This window comes from Sturnira hondurensis, unplaced genomic scaffold (assembly GCF_014824575.4).
Source record: "Sturnira hondurensis isolate 20B ecotype Veracruz unplaced genomic scaffold, ASM1482457v3 Scaffold0016617, whole genome shotgun sequence".
In the NCBI taxonomy this organism is placed as follows: domain Eukaryota; kingdom Metazoa; phylum Chordata; class Mammalia; order Chiroptera; family Phyllostomidae; genus Sturnira; species Sturnira hondurensis.
Window position 1 is genome coordinate 5,004,080 of NW_028089248.1, and position 18,998 is coordinate 5,023,077.

The window sequence follows — 18,998 nt, forward strand, 5'->3', positions numbered from 1 at the left end:
CTGCTGTGTTAGAGGCCGGTGGGGATCCCACAGGGGACCACCTCCCCTGCCGCTTAACCGTGTTTCCACCCGGAAATGCCCTTGACCTTAGGGAAGCGCTGGCTGGTCAACAAGACCGTTTTTTTGAAAGATGGATTAGGAGCGTGAGAGGTTGGAAATGACCTGAGCAACCCTGGTTGGATTTCCTCACATGGATTCAGTGCATAGGACGGGTGCGGCTATTAAAAACGGCGCGGTGAAGAGTTTTGTGAGCTTCCCATCACAGAAACCACGTTCCACCTGCCACTGTGTTTGAGGCGCACGCCTGCGGGCCCCGGCGGAAAGGGCTTCCTTCGCCTTTGAGAGCAGTGGGAGTTTGAGTGCCTTCACTGTGAAAACAGCGGCCACATGAGAGCCACACTGGCCAATCCAGACACTGTCTGAGAGCCACACAAAATCCAGGTAACATAACCTCTACACACCCACTGCCCCGGCATTTGGGGGGAAGTGTTCGTTGTGCCAGAAATATGTTACCCAATGAAGAGGGACAGTTAGGGTGTCCACTTGACTTTTAAATGTAAACTCCAAGGAAAGTAAAGCTCAGTCGCCGTTTTTGACATGTGTTTTATTTCAAAGTTTCCAGCAGAGCAGTCAATCGTCATCAAGTACCTTGCTCGGGAGACACCCGTGAGAATCCAGACCACAGAATGGGGCCAGTGCGGGCCGTGGGCTCTTCCTGCAAATCCACACACTGGGACAACTGGCCCGGCCTCCAGGTACGTGGGGACAGACCACCGTGGGCAGCCCAGCATCCCCCCTGGGCGGCTTCCGTGCGTAGATTTACAAGGCGACCCCAAATGACAAATGACTCAACTCTGGCGGTGCCCCCGCAAGACACCAGAGCACAATCCGTAAAAAGGGGAAACCTAGCGCGGTCAGCGCCCCTACACCCTTAGCACGTTTTGACTGTTATTTAAAAAGCAAACGCAGTGTATACGGCGTCTTTTAAAAAATCATGTAAACGTTGCAAAGTTTTTAGGGGTTATTCATAATCTCAAGAGATTTATTTTTTTAAAAAATCTACTGTACTTGTTAAGACTACAAATACTCGCCCCCCCCACCCCTCCATGAGAAAATCGATGGTTACAAAAGATATAAAAAATAGACCAGCCTGTACTCTGCACCAGACAGCTCGGCGCTGGCTTCCGTACCATCCAACAAGCCCAGTGCAGTGTCTCAATATTTTTTAAGGAAGGACAAGTTCCCACATCTTTACTCCCTTTGTCCCTCAAGAGGGTGGCTGCCTTGTTCACGGGGACTGTGATGCCAATGTGCAGTGACAGTTACTTGCTGGGTCCCCGGACTCCTGAGCCGGCCTTGGGTCCCCCAGGCTGGTGGGGGAGGGGCACCCACTTTCTGGGAGTGTGGGTGGAACCCGAGCCAGGTTTGCTCAAGCCAGGGCAGCTGCAAGCTCAGGGGAGGACACCCCACGGCCCGGAGAGGGACAGGTGCTCCAGGACCCCTGTCTGTAGTGTGGGAGGGCCCAGCAGGTGTGGAGCAAACACTCGTGTGCACTTCAAATTGGCCACAGGTCCTCTCCACGGCGGCCGAGCTACCAGGCACTTTGGCCGATTAATGGCTAGGAGGTGGACCAAATGTGGTTTGAAACAACTGGACAGACACGATGGGGGCAGGGGGTGACTGTCAAGTTAAGCCCTCGAGGACGCCCCTCCATCATGAGGACCTCGTTCAGTGTTCATCTTTCATTCCCGCTGTCGCCAGCAGAGGGCAGTGTGTGCAAAGGAGCCTCTAGCTCTGGGGGAGAACTAGAGGGCCGATCCCCCAGGGCAGAATCCCCTGCTACTGCTGGGCCGTGCCCACTGCCTCAGTCTCAGCATGCCCAGAGGACCCTGCACCCCCAAACCCTCATATCTGTTCGGGGTCCTCACTACCTGGTTCAATTCGGAGCTGGCTCACACCCACCCAGTCGCCTGCAGAACACAAGAAAAACGCCGCCCAGCTCAGCGTCCCCTGCACCCCGAGTGCTGCTGCCCTCACCGTTCTGGACTGAAACGTGGGCTGCTGCCCCTGGGTGGGCGGAGGGGCCCTCCAGGCCCGCCTGCTGTGAGAGCTGGGACCCTGTGCCAGGAGGGGCTCACTTCCCGGGTCCCCATGGGGACGTGGGGTCTCCAGTCCCCTCCAGAGCTAAGCCATGCGCTTCCCAACGTCCTGCTCCTCCAGCTCTGCAGTGTCCCACCCACCACAGCCTGGTGGCTGCAAACCCCACGCACACCTTCCAAAAGCAGCACCAGAGGCAGAGAACACAAGCCCACCAAGATCCCTCCACTTTGGTTGCATCAAAGAAAAAAAAGAAAGAAAGAAAAAAAAAGAAATGGGCTTCTGGGATATCCACAATTCACACTGGCTTGGAAGCGAACTGCTCCCAACAGCAAGGCACAAGGAAAGGTCTCCTGGGGACACGTGGTGATGGAGGCCCTTGGGAGGCCCACGGCAGCCACACGGCAGTGGCCCCGGGGCGGGGGGGGGGGTGGGGAGGCGAGTGGAGTGTGGGGTGTCAGGAAGGCCGAGCGCCCTCACGCGTACGTCTCCAGGAACTGCACGTGGAAGTCCCTCACCTTCTGCAGGACCATCTTCAGTTTCTCCATGGGCGGCAGGATCGTCATTCTGCCGGGAGGGAGAGCAGCGTCAGCCTGCGAACTGAGTTGCTCCTGCCGAGGGGACCCACAGCCTAGCCCCGCTGCTGGGGCCATCATGGGGACGAGGGTGGTGGGGGCCCCTTGGGGCCGTGGCTTTGGCCCCACATGGCACCAAGTGCTGTTGTCTCCCCCGTGCACACACTGGGGACCCAAGTAACACACTTGAACAAGAGCAAAGAGCCAGCAGCTACACACAGGCCGAGAACCCTGGGTGTTACCGCAGAGGCTCCACCCGCCCAGCGTGGACCAGGGCCCTGAACATCTCCGGAGCGCGCACTGTCTACACACAGGAGACGTCGCTCCTGCCGGACAGGCCTGCAGATCCCCACGGCGAGAGCCTCCATGCATAGCTCTCCCACCCAAGGAAGCCCCCAGTCACCATGGTAACGAAGTCCATCCTCCAGTACTGTCAGTGTGACGCCCAGCCCTAAAAGCGGCTTTCTGGATGATCCTGAATCACCCGTGACTGCCCATGGGATGTGCCACTCATGACCTGGACGGAGTGGAGACTGGCCTCTAGGTGCTAACTATGCTCACGGTGCTGCTTTTTTCAAGTGTCTGCGTGAGGGACACCGGAGAAGGCACCGTCCTGAACAGATCCGGCTCTGTGGGGAGCCCCGGGGCACAGCCCCGGCTTGCTCAGCCCCAGAGTCCACATCAGGCAGGGACAGCGGGTCCCTTTGTGTTTCGGAAGCAGAACCTTGGCAGGCGGGGTTGCCGTGCACGTGCCACTGAGCCCTGGACGCTGGACCTCGAGATCGTGGGGGTGAGAAGGGGCAGGGAAGTAAAGAAAACACACTGTCGGGACCATTCCACACGGTATGTGATGGAGGGAGGCAGCGGAGGGGGCCAGATAGCCCAGGAGATGGCCCGGGCACAGGGGCCCAGCTTGGCTCCGAGGGGGCAGAACAGGGTGGGGGGGGGCAGAGTAGGGGGAGAGGAGTGGATTGCCCAGGGGAGGCCAGGGCTGCACAGGTCTCCATCCCCGAGGCCAGACAGTGCTCGGGACCAGCCCCAGTGCCCAGAGGCGGTACCTGAAGTGGTAGGTGCCTTCCCGCTGCCCGAAGCCACTGCCAGGCACGACGCAGATGCCTGTCTCCTCCAGGAGCTTCATGCAGTAGAACATGTCGGGGGCCATGTCACGGGCCTGCGGGGACAGGGTGGGACTCAGGGTCCCCGCGCACCGCAGCACAGGCACTGCGGCCCCCGGCAAGCACAGTGTGTCGAGGCCGTCCCCACTCCCTCCTGTGAGGCTCGGGGCCAGAGACCGGCGCGGCTGCAGTTGGCGTGGCAGGAGGATGGCAGCTCAGTCGAGGGCTAGGGCAGCTCAACGTGACGGGGCCACCTACCCACGGAGCCCCACCCCAGTGGCAGGGCCTGTGTCTGCACCCGGGGGCTGTAAGGGAGCCAGCTGCTGGGCACACTGTGGACAGTGCTGCTCACCCCTGGGTTTCAACAACCCAGGGCACCTGCTACCTGGGTTCTCGGGCCCTGACACGGGATTCTGGTTCAGGAGGTCTCAGGGGGGCGGGCAGGTTCTGCATGTTTGGCGGGGTGCTGAGGGGCTTTGGCGGGGTGCTGAGGACAACTCTCGGAAATACTCGATCTTCAACGCAGGGTCTGTGGAGCTCACCGCCTGAGAGGTGGCTAGACCTCAGACCTCAGACCTCCACAGACTTCCTGAACTCAAATCGGAATCTGAATGTGTCTGAGTTCCAGGCCGCAGCGCCCAGGCAGAGGGCATGGAGGGACTCTCGCTGCTTCCCCATCTTGCGCACCTGCCCGGAGGGCGCCAGCCCCAAACGGCCGATCAACACCCCTTGCTCGGGGCCCACAGCGCAGCGTGCCAGGCTAGGCCTGGGGGCTGTCTCCTTTACACAGTAAGCGCCATCTGGCTGAGGGCTCCCCAAGTTCAGAGCCTCCAAGCAAGAAGCCGCCCCCAGTGAGCCCCAGAGACAGAGCTGAGCCTGCCCAGCGCCCCAACCTGAGCTGCCTCCACAGCTTTGGGGGGGATGAAGATCCGTGGGAAGGCGTACATGGCCCCCTGCAGCGGGTTGCAGTGGATCCCGGGGACTTGGTTAAACAGGGCTTCTGTCAGCTTAGCTTTTCTGGCCAGGTTGCTCAGGACAGACTCTTTCTCCTGATGGGACAGAGAGCACAGGCGTCAGCCTCTCCCGATGTCGCAGGAGGGACCAGACCCTCCAACGAGGGAACAGCGCTGACAGGGAAGGTGAGCGGATGGGCAAGTGAGCACAGCCGGCCAGGGAGGAGGGCGGGACCGCTGGCCCTCCTGGGACTTCTCCTCTGGAGCTTGGGTGTGGGGTCCATGGGCGAGGAAGAGGAGGGTTCCCATATCCATGAGAAGGCACCAGCCACATCCTCAGACCCCACCTCCTTCGGGAGCTCCCACCCAGAGGAACCATCTGGAGAGGGACTGGCATTGGGACCCCGGCTGCACCGTGACACGGCTGGGATGTGGGCCCCGGGGCTCACCCTGATGAACTGCTCGAAGGACTCCTCCCCGGGCACCGGGGGGTTCACGACGATGTCCATGGCGGCCTGTCCGGACACAGGCGGGCACAGACGCACCGACAGCAGCTTCACCAGCTGGCCTTTGATCTCGGGGTGCAGGTTAATCACCTCCATGTAGCCTCCCCTGTAGCCACACCTGGGGTGGGGGAGAAGACCTCAGCTGAGCGCAGTCCCACCAGCTGGAAACTTCCGTAGCCCTATAACCCTCCCTGGGCCCAACACTGGGCAGCCAGGTGTGGCCAAGCTCTGGCCAGGGGTAGGTGAGCAGAGTGCCATGTGCAGATTCTTCGGGACCTCCTTCCGAGGAGGAAGCACGTGCTCTCTCTCCTTTCCTTCCTGTACTTCCCGAGACCAGGGAGACACGGGGGCAGCAGCCTCCAAGCCAGAGGTGCACATGACCTGCTGGGAGGCAGGGCCAGCCCCCCAGCCTGCCCTTCGATGACCTTGTAGGGCACAGCCTGCCCGGACACCCCCAAACCTGGGACTGGTGTGTCATAGCCACTCCCATCTTGTCTGAGCCCCTGTGTTTTAGGGCCTCTTTGTTGTAGCAGCTGAGCCTGAACCCCAACCAGCACACCAGCCCCCGCCCCAAAGTGGCCCAGATTCAGGCCTGGCGAACCCCTCCCTGCACCAGGGGCGTGCGAGTCATTCGGGGGTGTCAGCCTGAGGACTCGAGCTGGAACTTTCTACTGCCCAGAAACAGTCACCCCAAGGGGGAGCAGGGCGGACAGAGCCAAGGAGGGGAAGGAAGAAGGCAGATCCAGGACCCTGCGGACATTGTGAAGCCCTGGATTCAACTTTACCCCCAGGCCCTTTCCTGATATGGACAAGATACTAAAAAAGCCTTTTTGGTGGGGGCCAGTCCCAGCTGAGTTTGTTACTTATCGCTAAAAGGACCCAGACTGATGCTGTGTCAAATCATCTGTAAATAAACCGCAATGTACGAATTAAAAAACAAAATCCTTCAGAAGCAAACCAGCTCCGTCAGTGGTCCTTCCTGGAGCCCTGTCGCCCTCCCGGAGCCGTGCCTGATGGAGCTCGGACCAATGACGGCTCCTGTGCAGCCACTGCCGGTGGGAGCCTGGCCTCCCCATCCCCTCTGCACCCCTCGCCCTCCACTGCAGGGCGCCCGGTGGGACGACACCCCCCATCAGACGCACTCAGCTTCACTGGCAAAGCCCAGTTCCCCTCTAATGCCCGGGCTGGACGCGCAGAGGCGAGCGGACAGGTTTCCCGGCAGGAACACTGGAAGAGGGCTTCCTGCCTGACCCTGTGCAGACGGGCGGAGGAGTGAGGCCGGAGGCGAGGGGCCCACGTACTCGCCCATGTAGCCCTTGGAGGTGGAGTGGAAGGAGGCGAGCTCCACGTTGCTGGAGTACTCGGGCCCCATCTCGGAGAGCACCTTCTTGAAGGAGTGGAAGCTGCAGTCCGGCGAGTACACGTTGTCCTGGTACACCTGTGCGGTGGGGCGGGGCGGGGCTCAGGGCTCCGAGCTGCCTCCGGCTGGGCCAGGCGGTGCCTGGGCTGGACGCACAGTGATGTCTCCCCACCCAGTCCTCTGACCACCTTTCTACCTCCTGTGACCCGTGATGACGCGGAGGACGCCCGCCTGCCCGAGCAGGCACTCCCCCTGAAGTGTGACGTGATGCCATTGGTGACGAGAGTGGTCCCCATCCTACGCTCCCTGATGAAGACTGAACCGGTCCTGTGCTGCCTCCTCGGCCCCTCGGCCCCTGCCCAGGTCGGACCCGTTCTGTCTGTCCACTTTCTCCGTCGGCCCCCCACTACATCGTGCCGAAGAGCAGCTCCCACGCCTGTTTTTCCCTCTCCTGTCCACCCACTGCCCTGGTGGTGGACCTGCCACACGCCTTCAGAGGCGGCCAGGGAAACCGAGACCCTCGGGCATGGTGGGTCGGTGGGAGGGTGTGGGAGGCCCAGGCTGGATCCGCCTCCAACAGGCCAGGCAGGGTCCTCCCCCATCCCCTCTCCCCAGACCCAGAGGGGAGGTTGGCAGGCCAGGGCATGAGGAAATCCATGGCTCATTCTGCTGCCTCTTCTCTCCTTTAGAAATGAAGGCCCATGAGCCATAGATCATGGCCACAGTGTGGTGCGCAGGCTGTGTTGTGTGTGTGTGCATGTGTGGGGTGTGTGTGTGAGAGAAAATGGAGCACTAGGGAACAGAGAAATAAAGCTGTGTCCTAGATGCTGGGACTGAGCAGAAACCGCTCAGACGTGAGATGAAGTGCCAACAGGGCCCGCCAGGCCTCCCATTCTCCCCTGCAAAGCCGGAGGAGGGCACAGGCCTTGGCCCTGCAGCTGCGGTCCATTGAGAGAGTCCTCCTTGCAGGACGCAGCAGGGACAGAAGCACACTGGGAACCGGGCAGGCCTGTGTGTGGGGCCCGTGTGCCGGGAGGAGCGAGCGAGAATCCGGCCTGAGGTGTAGTTTGAGTCCTGGGTCCAGCCCCACACCTGTACGCCCGCCTTTCTTATTCTAAAGTTGAAGTGGTTTGGGTTAGATCTCTGAAATGTTAACTGAGTCCGAACCAAGTGGGGGTGCTTCAGGTCACAGCCTCCCCCGTGGGCGGGCCCTCTCCTCCAACACCCGGGGAGGCCACGCTCCAGGTGGCTCCTACCTCGTCAGCCAAGAGAAAGAGCTTCTCTTCCCATGCAAAGTGGATCACGTCTTCTATGCACTTTCTGCTCTGCACCTGGCCTGAAAACACAGCAAAACCAGACTGTAGGTTGTAACGCGGTCTCCATTTTCCCCGGGTCAGAACCTCACCCAGACGACTCCGGTGCTCCCCGGTGGCTGCGCCTGATGCGTGTAGTGAGTACATACATATATGTGCATGTATATTATTCATATATACATACGCCTCTGATGCAAAGCAGTGTATCGAGTACGTTATCTTTTTGTTACAAATGAAAGCACCTATATTCTTGTCTATGTAGGAATGTCTGAAAAATTATACAGCTGCACCTTGTAAGCGTGTTGGGTGACTCAGCTTGTATTTCAACCTTGAGCTATCTACGCAATGAAGCAATTCCTTTACGAAGAAACCAACTTGCGTCCTGCCAAACAAGTGCCAACAGGCTTCCTGGGAAGCCAGCCTGGGATTCGGGGGTGGCGGCGGGGTGGCTGCCTTGGTTGCTCCAGGCCCGCTCTTCCGAAAACCTACAGCCCCTCTCCCTAAAACAGTTTAAGAAACTGGTATTTCCTCCCATACAGCCCGGCGAAGACCCATGTAAACACCTGTCCCGGAAGTTTCTGTCCCTCCAATGCGAACTGGGCCTGCAGAGAATTTCCTAAGACTTGCTAAGGCAGCACGGATGGGGGGGGGGGGGGGGGGCGGGGCGGGGCCCAGCAGCCTCCGCGAGGAGATGGTGGGGAAACTCAAATTCTCCAGCCCACCCCAGCCAATCACATCAGAGTATCTGGAGGAAAGGGGGCGGGGCCTCCAGGGACTTGTCTCTCTGTGAGCTCGTCTGACACAGCTGCCTGCGCCCCCTCCCCGCCACATGCTGGGGTGCGGCCTGTTAAAAAAGCGCCCCTTGTGATTCTAATATACATCCAGGAGGGAGAGGCTGGCTCCCTGTCTTTTTCCACCAGCCACCTGCTCAGGATCTTCGCCCCCTCCCCCAGGAGCTGGTGCAAAGGCACCCGTGACAGCCAGCTGCCCAATGTCTCTGCTCCGGAATTCAAGTGGCACTCCCAGAGGACGGGGGCACGTAGGATGTTCCCAACCAGCAGATGCCACGATCAGCTCCAACGTGCTTTTGGCCCTGACCCAGTTCGTCTCCACAAAGGAGAGAGGAACCTAATTCTCGGAGTCCAAACAGCGTCAGGGACACCGCGGCCCACAGCCCAGAAAGACCAGAACAGGCAGGACTGTGCTTTTTTTTTTTTTCAAAGAAAAATATGCTAAATTAGGAGTGGTTTTCTGCTTCTGGAAACAGGGTTTTTTTTGTTTGTTTGTTTGCTTTAAATACAGCATTTCCTTTCTCGGGCCTCCAAGGCTTCCTCAGCAAGGCTCAGCAAGCCTTCCTCAGCAAGGCTGCGTCTGAGGCCCACGAAAACGCACACCCCGGCGTGCTGGAAACTGGTGCAGGAACAAGCAGGAGGCCCAGGATGAATGGGGGCCCTGGTGAGCGAGAAGCCTCCAGGGGGACTGCAAAGGCGACAACCGGGAAGAGCACGGGCCTGGCTCACCGCCTACAGCTGGCCGCTGGAGGGGCTTTAATGTCAGCAAATCTGGAAATGCGCTGGGAAGCCGGGAGCCAGGAGGACTTCACGTCATTTCTGAACTCTGCAGCGCCCAGGTGTGCAGTGCGCCAGCACCCCCACCCCTGCTGCCCACCCGCCCCCCACGCTGGCGAGGAAGGGGAGCGCAGACCTGTGGGGTTCCCGGGGTTGATGATACACAGCACCTTGGGGTCGCAGTGGTCTCTGGCCTCCCGCAAGGCCCGCCGGAGCTCGTCGACGTTCAGGGCCCAGCAGTTCTCCTCGTCAAGGTAGTAGTTCACCTGGACGGCGTCCAGCTCTGAGATGACCGCCGAGTAGAGGGGGTACTGTGGGATGGGGATCATCACGCCCGTCCGGGATTTGCCACCCCCAGAAGCCAGGATCTTCAGGATCGTCTGCACAGGAGAAGTCCCATCACACAGGGGCCCTGCCGCACCCCCACCCTGCCTCTCCCCAGCTGCCCCTGCTGCCCAAAGCCCCGCGGGACGCCTGTCCTCGTCTGTAAAAGGTCTGCTGTGAGGAATGAGCTAGATAAAGTGCTTTAAAGCCACCAGCAAAGTGCCTGGCAGAGGCGGCCCATGGACAGACGTGCTGAGGGGACAGAGGCCAGGGTCACCTGGACGATGGGCAGGGCAGGCACCCCCAAGGGCCCCCCTGCGCCTCTCTGGCTGGACCCGCAGAGTGCGCTCTGTGGGAAGCCGAGGCTGCAGGAATGTCCAGGCCCATGAAGACAGGACGAGGCAAGGACAGGGGAAGGAGGTCAGCAGGGGCTGAGTGGCCCCCCGCCTCCTGGGCCGGTCCCCCGCCAGCAGGCTGCCAGGGCTGGCCCTAACGTGCAGTGCTGTCCCCCGTGCGGGTGAGCAGTGGACAACAGCGAGCCGCCCTGGCACATACAGTGATGCCGTCGCTGGCTCCGGTGGTCAGGTAGATGTTGTCGGGGTCTGCGGGGATGCCACAGTCTCTTCGGGCGATGTAGGCCGCCACATCCTCGCGGATGCAGTTCACCCCCTGGCTGGCACTGTAAGACCCTGCAGGACAACACACACAACAGTGACCAGAGGCGGGGTGGCACTGGGATGGTGCATGGGATTAACGGGGGCGGGGGGTGTCTCAGTGGGACCTGACTCCCCCACTCGAAGCTCTGGAACTGTGGCAAACTGCTCAACCACCCACCTGGGCTTCGTCACTCACCCACCCACTCACTTATCCACCCACCACTCATCTGCTTGCTCACCTACCCACCCATCTGTTCATCCGCCCAGCCAGCCATCTACTTATCCACTAACTCTCCACCCTGTATTCACCACCCACCAACTAGGTTGAGCATAGTCGAGGCCTTGGCACCCACCCCTGGGTCACCTGCCCTGCTGGGATTTATGTGTGTTCTTGGACAAGTCGTGACAGCTGGGGCTGCCGTATTTTATCCCCAGTGTCTCCATGTGGTCCCCGAACTAAAGAACAGGTCAACCGAAAATGGCCCTGAGCAAAAACCCAAGCACAGTCCCCGGGGCTGCCCGGCATGCCCCGCTACCGTCACCCTGTGTTAACACTGTCCTCAGGTGCACTTAGGATTAAAATCTGGACACCAGTCATATTCAAAATGCAAGAGCAGGCAGAGCCCGTCTCTGACGCTGGAGGTCGGAGTGGAGGCGCCCGCTCAGGGTGCGGTGCTGGGGGTGAGGCCGCCTGATGGAGCCGCCTCCCTGAGCCCCGGCCCTCGCCCGCTGGCCAGTGCCCGCCCCTGCAGGCCAGGCCCTCTAGCCTTTGCCTTCCTGTCGTTGAACAAGCCACACGGGTCCCCCAAAGCCGGCCTCCAGTCTCGGTTGGGGGGTCTGTCCTCAAGGCAGGGCCCCATCCCTAACCGGCCTTTCACCTCCCCAGGGAATTCATTTCACACAGACGAGGCCCGGCCACTTCCCACCGTCACCTGCGGCTTTTGTGCATCTCAGCAAGGCCACCTCCTCCCCCGTGGGCCCACCCCACACCCGAGAGGGACCGCGCTTCGGTCACAGGGCCATCGGGCGGTCACAGCCGGGGAGGTAAGCCCAGGGCTCTTGATAGAGGGACAGAGCAAAAGGGGGAGGTGGCGGGCAGGACAATGACAGAGAGGCCAAGGGTGGCTTTCCCCCTGCTGAGCACGCCACAAGAACGCCTGTCCCACCTTCCGGAACATCCAGGCATGGGTCCTAAAAAAGCTCTCAGGGCAACGGCTTCCCACTGGGCGGGGGACGCCTGGTCCCTTGTGTAAGCGCCAGGCAAAGGGACGGGGCAAAAATAAACAGGAAAGCAGACAGCTGGGAAATGAGAACAAAGAGCCGAGGTCCACGGGCTGGAAACCCGGCTCAGCATGCGACCGGGAGAGAGGCCATTTTCACATCTGCAGCAGCCAAGCCAACTCCGGGGAGGCAGGCGCTGCGCAGGCCTGGACTCCTGACAAAGGGGACCACAGGCAGGGCCACGGGGACACAGTGCCGTGCGGGGTGGGCGGCAGGGTCGGAACCATGGAAGCCACCAAAAGGGGGGCAGCGGCAGGTGGCAGCGCTACCCTGCCCCCAAAAAACGGACGACCAGACCATGCAGGATAAATAGGGACCCGCAGAGCGAGGAGAAGGGAACAATGTGGACAGAGCCATGGTGGTTCTGAGGCTGGTTGCTAGTTAATCCTGCTGACAGAGGGCTGTGCCCCGGCCACCTCTCAAAGGCACAGCCCATTCTATCCGAGCCAGGAGCCACGCCTACTGCGTCCCCATCCTCCAAAAGATGGCATTTACCCCATCGGCTCAGCCCCGAGGAGGCTGGCGGCCAGGCAAGAAGAGGAACAATGTTCTGTATCACTCGGCACCCCCCACACGCCCTCACACACACCCCACTCAGTCAGCCAAGGCCCAGACAATGCACTCCCTGGCTCCTGCCCCCGGGGGCCGGCAGGTCGGGGCCTCACCCAGGCTGTTGCCGCCACAGGCCTGGAGGATCCGTCGGGCTCGCTTCTTAGCATCTTCTGGGAAGCTGGGGCTGTCCAGCAGGTTTGGGTAGGTGCAGAGCGCCATCACCTGGGGGCGCAGAGGTGCGGGCTTGGCTCCCGACACCCTCCACCCTGGAGGGCCGGGAGGGACACGAGGAACCCTGGGCAGGACGAGGTGCAAAGGTGACAACCCTGAGGCCTGGGGGCACTGGGGGTGGGTGAGGAGGAGGGTCCTGGGCTCCCTCCCGCAGAAGGAGAGACAGGAGGGGTGGGGGGGCAGGGTGGCCTGGGCTTGGGGTAGGCTGTCACAGGAGGAGCCGGGGACAGAAGAGGGATGCTGCCAGGCCCCCAGCCCGACTCCGCCACCCAGGCCTGAGGCCCCCACACCCACGCCCACAGAATGGGGTATGTGCTGACGGCTCCTCCAGGCAGGAGCCAGGGTTAGGCGGCCAAGGGAGTGAACCTGGGACATCAGTCTGGAGGGGGTGCCACTTGTGAGGCACCTCCCTGTGGGACTCTGGGGCCTGCTGCCTTCCAAGGGCCGGCTCACCTGCCGGAGGAAGGTGATAGGCTGCTGGCCCATGGCCTGGGCGTCCCCGATGTTGGCACGGATGACCTCAGTGAACGGTTTTTTGATACCCTGAGCAGAGAGGAGACGATAGCTGGTTACTTCGGACACTGAGACCGTGGGCCCCAGAGGCCACGCGAGGCTCCCACAGGACGTTAATAAGCAGCCCTATTCTGAGCCTCACCAGGTGCAGGGCACAGCGCCAAGCCCGGTCCCACTTAACCTTCACACCCACCACACGGGGAAGAATTAGTGTTAACCCTGTCTCAGAGATGGGGACATCGAGGCTGCCAGGGGCGTAGAAACTTGCCGGAGGCCACGTAAAGGATAAATATTAGTGCTGGGCTTCAAAGTCAGGCCCCGAGCAGCCTCCGCTCCCGCCTGGGTAAATGGCCAGGTACTGCAGACACCCTCTCCCAGAAAACACCCATCGGCAGGGACTCTCGGGGCCCCTCCCGCCCGTGCAACCTTGGCTTTGCAGAATGAAAAACGCGGGTGGACTTTCATCGTCTCCGCCCCCCCCCGCCCCTTTTAGCATCAGGGAAGAAAAGTGTGGCTGAAGAGCAAAACTGAGGCCACCGCCTGAGCACAGAGAAGAGGTCCCAGAGAGCCCCCGGTGACGACATCACTGGTAAGTGACTAGGACACCTGGGTCCGGATGGGGGGCTCCAGGACCAGGAAATGTGGGCGTGCCACCCCGCTCCCTGACGGGTCCAGAAGGAGCCACTGGAAGAGTTAGAATCAATAGGTTCGAGGGCCTCGGGCGCAGCTGGTATGAAACCGCCTGGAAACCGCCTGGCAGGGCTCCGACACCCTCGTCTTACAGAGCTGCGCCGGGGCGGAGCCTCGAGGGTCTGGGTGGGAGGAGGAGGAGGTGGTGGTGCGGCCAGGCAGTCATAGGGCCAAGGGGCTGGGGGGCGTGGGGGAGGAGGGCCACCTTCCCCTCTCCGCTGCCCTCTCCCCACAGGCACCCGAAGTACGAATTTTTAATGATGGAGTCCTGTCATTATAACACTAGCCTTTTGCTCCATTTCTTACAGTGTGGGAGTGAAAGCAACTTCAGAAAACTGGCCCTTTTTGTCAGTAACATATACCTGAAGTATAAAAGGGGGGGCTTAAGGGATAACAGCAGTGGCCGGCCAATCGGGGGTTCCTGATCCGGTGTCCACCCCTAAGCCCCTCCCTCGTAGAAAAGCCCCTCCTCCAGCTGCTTCTGGAAGAGGCACGGGATGGGGGCACTGAGGAGGGCACCCCAGAAATGGCCCTGGACCTTCATAAACAGGGCCTGGTAAGTCTCCAAACGCTATGTTTCTGCGTAGGAAAGAGGCGTTCAATCCCCTCGTGCCCTTCTGCTGAGTTCTTCAGGCCCAGTCACTTTGCCAAGATGTCCCAGGGGGGCAGGGAGAAGCAGCCAGAGCGTCCTGAAGGCCAAGGCCGGGGCGGTGCTGCCCACTACTTGGACCAGGCCATGGGTGAGAGCAGGCCCCCCGGGGACGGGCTGCAGGGCGTGCGGCTCAGAGTTCATCCCACGGGCAGGAGCCGAGAAGGCTGGGGACGTAGGCCTGACCGGGGCCTTTGTGGGGAGGGGCGGGCCTTACACTCCCCTTGGCCCTGGCCCGGGCTCCTGGCACGGACCCTCCTTCAGCCTGGCTGTGTCGGGCCCCAGGCCTGGCAGCTGAGCAGAGTGACTGCCTTCCGTAGCAGGGAGCGCATCTGTCACAGTGAGGGCCAGGGACCAGCACACAGCTGCGGGCCCCAGCCAGCCTACTGCTGGGAGAGGACAATGCCTGGCACGGGGCCCAGAGGTTCCTGTCCTGTGCCGCCCGCTGTGCCACTCGGCCAATTCAGGGCCAGCTGACAGGGAGCCCTGAACGTGCCTTCCTTGGGTCTCAGTGCCACAATGGGTGAGCTGGGGGGCTCTCTAATGACAGGGACCAGCCGGCCCCAACAAAGGCTACCATACAGAGGAAACTGTACCGGGCAGACTCCTGCCCTCACTGACTCACCCAGGCCTCAGCCTCCACCCAAGGGCCTGCCCAGTCAGCACACAGTGCCCTTGACCCCTGCCCGAATCCTCCAGCCCACCTGTCCCATCTGCCAGCATGTAGCCTGGGGCCGCCTCCCTGTGGGGCCCTGAGACGTATTCCCACCCAGCGGGGATCCCTTCCCACCACTGTGCTCAAGTAGGGGCCAGGGGCTCTCAGGGAGTGTCCGTGGGGAGGAGGACAGGAGAGCTGTCACAGCCCTTGTCACAGGCCCGGCAGCACCACGAAGGTCTTTACTGTACAGTCTCGTCTGTACTCTACAGAAAATGGCTGATGAGATTTCACCTCCTGTGCCCAGCCCACTCGGGGTTTCCCGTCTCGGTTCTTCACTTGCAATAGGCACCCCTGCGGCCAGGGCGTCACGCGTGGGACGCCCACTGCAGTGATCAGCCCGTCCCTCCAGCTATGTTCTGCCTCAGCTGCTGGTTCTTTACAAACAGAGGCAACGCTGTTCCGCCTGGGCCAACCTCCCCCCCTCCCCCGGGAAAGCAAGGGAAGAAGCAGGCCGCCTGGCAGGTCTTTGCAAACTCTGAATCGCAGCTCCTGGTTCAGGGAGCAAAGGGATCTGAAGACTGAGGGGCTCCTCCCCTCAGAGCCGCCATCAGGGCGAAGCAGGGCCTCCCGAGCCGCAGATGGCTGCAGAGGACGGTCCCTCTCACGCCCACTTGGCCGCCTCCCCTCCCGCAGCCCTCCTGAGCCGTCTCCACTCCTGTCACAGGAGCTAGAAGGACAGGACTGGCCGGGTGAGCCACCCACAGCCACGTGTCCAGCCAGTCAGCCCCCATGTTTGCAGAGCACCTGGTGACTTGGCAGTGTAAAGGCCTTGGTGCCACCAGGGGCCACCTCAGGTTCCCGGGGCCACCGCGCTCCTGTAGATGAGGACAGGAGATTCACGCCGCCACCCCGTTCCCTACGGATGCCCGCCCATCCTGTCGAGAACCAAATCGAACCCCGTGCGGCAGCAGTTCAGCTTTGATCACCACGGTTCCTCCCGGGGAGAGGAAAACCAAAGCTGGGCTGAGACCAAAAAAAAAGGGCCGGGAAAACCCCACAGTCCTCAGAAGGGCACCAGTGAGGCCACACAGTGGAGCCACTGTCTCCTGAACGGGAGGGGTTCGGGGAGGCTGCGCCGGCTCGGCCAGACCTCGCTCCCCCACGCCCGCCGCCAGGCAGCAGGGACCCCACACAGGGAAAGGGCAAGTGCCAGCCTGGGCAGGCACACAGAAAGATCGCCCCGACTCACTCGGCGGCAGGACGCGGGGTGTGGGGCCTCTGTCCCAGAAACCAGAGGGTGTTTCCGGCTCAAGTAATAGAAAAACTTGTTTACCTGCAATCACCCCGCCATGCCCCGCTAGGAACCCTTCCTGGATTCCACACTTTCACAGCCAAACTTGGCACCTGAAAGTCCTGAGCCCAGCACACGTCACTGGTTTGATTCCCAGTCAGGGCACACGTTGGGGTTGTGGGTGCAATCCCCAGTTGGGGTGCCCAGGGAAGGCAGCTGATCCATAGTTCTCTCCCTCTCTTCCTCCCTCCCTTCCCTTCTCTCCAAAATAATTTTTTAAAAAATTTAAAGAGTACAAATTAAAAAGCCCTCCGATCCTTAAAGGACTGGGGGGAAGAGAGCTGTCTGCTCCTGTCCTCACCAACCTCAGGCTGCACTCAGCACACATCCACGTTGCTATTTAGCAAAAGGTAGAGAGAACCCCTGAACCTCCGCCGGCTCTGGCACTCAAGAACTCACCCCAGCCTTTTCTTAACAGGGAGTTTACTCGCCTGAGCTCCCGCCCAGCCCCCCCTGGCCAGGAAGGGAGAGAAACCGAGCCAGCCTCAGGCGCCAAGTGTTAAACTTAGCCCTGACAGGAGTTAGAGGGAGACGCGGACCCTGACCTGTCCAGCTCAGCGTTCTGAGTTGGCAGGACTGGGTGTCCTAAGAAGATGTCAGCAGTCCGCAAGCTCATCAAACCTTCAGAGTCCCCGCAGGAAGGGGGACCAAGTGCCATGTCCCTATCACAGCTTCCTGCCACACATTCCGGGACACTAAGTGACCAACTCCCCGGAGGTCCAGTTCTGGTACCTGCGAGAGCAAGACCAAGGGCCCTCCCCACCCCCATTCTGAGTCAGATCTGTCTTGAGCAAGATTGTTCCACTATCTTACAGTCTTTCTTCAGCTCCTACCCATCCCAGGTGTGCTTATCTTTCGACATTCCCCTCGTGACGTCACCTGCAGAAGTCCATCGGGGTTAGAAGTCCTACGGGGACCCCTGCGACACCCACACCAGCCACCCTGGCTGCTCGGAGGCAGAAATCACTCCTGGGTGGGCAGTCCCTTTACACACAGCTATGAACTCAAGCCGAGACCCCAGCCAGCTGGCCACCAAGACCAAGAAGTCCCTACCATGGTCCAAAGGGCCCAGGTCTCCAACTACCCGACTACTCACAGAGGGGTGGCTGTGTGCGCAGACAGAGAACAAAGTGTGGCCCTAGACCAAGGTTCCAGAGGGAGCCTAAAATAAGGAACTAGGCAGGGCCTTCCTGGCCCTGCTCTCATTCGGGACTCATTACTGCTACTCCACAAGGTCTTGGACACGGAGAGAACAAGTTTGGGGCACAAGCCCTCTCCTCCTCCCTTGTGGTCACCTTCCCACCACTACCAGCCGCCCCCAGCCCTTCGCCCCTCCATGTTACTTCCTCCAAAGGACTTACTTTCTGAAATTCTGCTAATCTCTTCACTACTCCTTTCTGTCTCTCTGCCCTTCCCCCACCCGCGTCCCCCCAGGACCCGGCGTCCAAGGGGGAAGCCGGCCACCGAACACGCACTGCCCACCGAACATGCAGGGCCAGGCACTGCCGCCGCCCAACAAGTGAACCGCATCGGAGGGTCTTACTCTGTGCCTAGCGCCGGGCACTGGTGGGTGAAGGGGTCGGGGAAGGAAGGCATTGTGTTGTCCAACTCAAGCCTGGCCGACTGCAGGAGCCGCGCGGGCTGGGAAGTCCAGCGCGCGCAGACCCCAGCAGCGTCCCCCGCATTGGCGTCCCCCAGTCCCGCGGCCCGGGCGCCCTCACTCACCCGCTGCAGCTCCAGCTCGATTTCGCCGGCCTTGAGCACGATGGGTCCTCGCACCGCATACTCCACCGCCTTCACCTGCGGGTTCATGGACTCGAGCGTCAGGATGCGCTCGCGCCGGCTCCGCTCGGGCCTCACTTTCAGCACCGCCGGGGCCTCGGCGGCCGCGCTGCTCTGACAACGGCCCCAGGAACCCGGGGTCCGGGGGCAGCAGCCCCGCCGGACCAGTGCTGCTGCTCGCTGCATCGCGCACCCGCTCTAAGAAACCTTGGCATAAAAGGGAGAGAGAGAGAAACATGTCGCGCAGAGTCTAAGCTGGGCACCCGTCCGCCTGCCCCCAAGCCCAGCCAAGGGCTCCTGAAGCAATGGGGGCCAGCCTGGCTCCGCCGCTGGGTGCCGCGGCCGGACCCTCCACCGCGCGCCTGCGGAGCCCAAGCGCCGCAATCGGGTATCGCAGAGGCCGTGCCCAGTGCTTGCATGCAACGTGCCTGTCGCCGCCTGGCCACCTCCCACGGGTCCGGCTAGCGCGCACGCCAGGATCCGCTCTCCGGCTCCAGCGCCCGCACTCGCAGCACAGCGGCCAGCACCAGCACCAGCACCACGGGGTCCCCTGCGCTCGCACACCCACCCCCGTGGAGTCCGCCCCGAACTGCCCGCTGGCCCCTGGGTTTCGTAGTTCTCCAGTACGTTTCTAGAGCAGGCGCGGGGGCTGGCTGAACTACAAGTCCCATAGTGCCCCGCGCTGGTCTGATCGGGGGGCCGGGCCGGAGGCGGGAACCCGAGTCGGGCTCTGCGTGGGGTTGAGCCCGCTTTGTCTCGGTAGAGGCGGGAGCGGAGCTCTGGCTCAGCACCGCGGGGGCCTGGCGGGGGCCTGGCGGGGGCCT

General features: G+C 61.4%; 1 protein-coding gene across 1 annotated transcript; it reads right to left on the minus strand.

Moving 5' to 3' along the window:
- Positions 1-588: 588 nt before the first annotated feature.
- Positions 589-18,727, minus strand: GPT2 (glutamic--pyruvic transaminase 2). Its single transcript, XM_037066384.1, has 12 exons — positions 18,603-18,727; positions 18,118-18,381; positions 12,985-13,074; positions 12,414-12,522; positions 10,367-10,500; positions 9,624-9,867; positions 7,863-7,942; positions 6,548-6,684; positions 5,190-5,364; positions 4,681-4,836; positions 3,731-3,843; positions 589-2,664 (listed from the first exon to the last, which is right to left on the minus strand). Exons 2-12 carry the CDS (start codon positions 18,358-18,360, stop codon positions 2,574-2,576), a joined length of 1,572 nt encoding a protein of 523 aa, XP_036922279.1. The 5' UTR covers positions 18,361-18,381; positions 18,603-18,727; the 3' UTR covers positions 589-2,573.
- Positions 18,728-18,998: the final 271 nt, after the last annotated feature.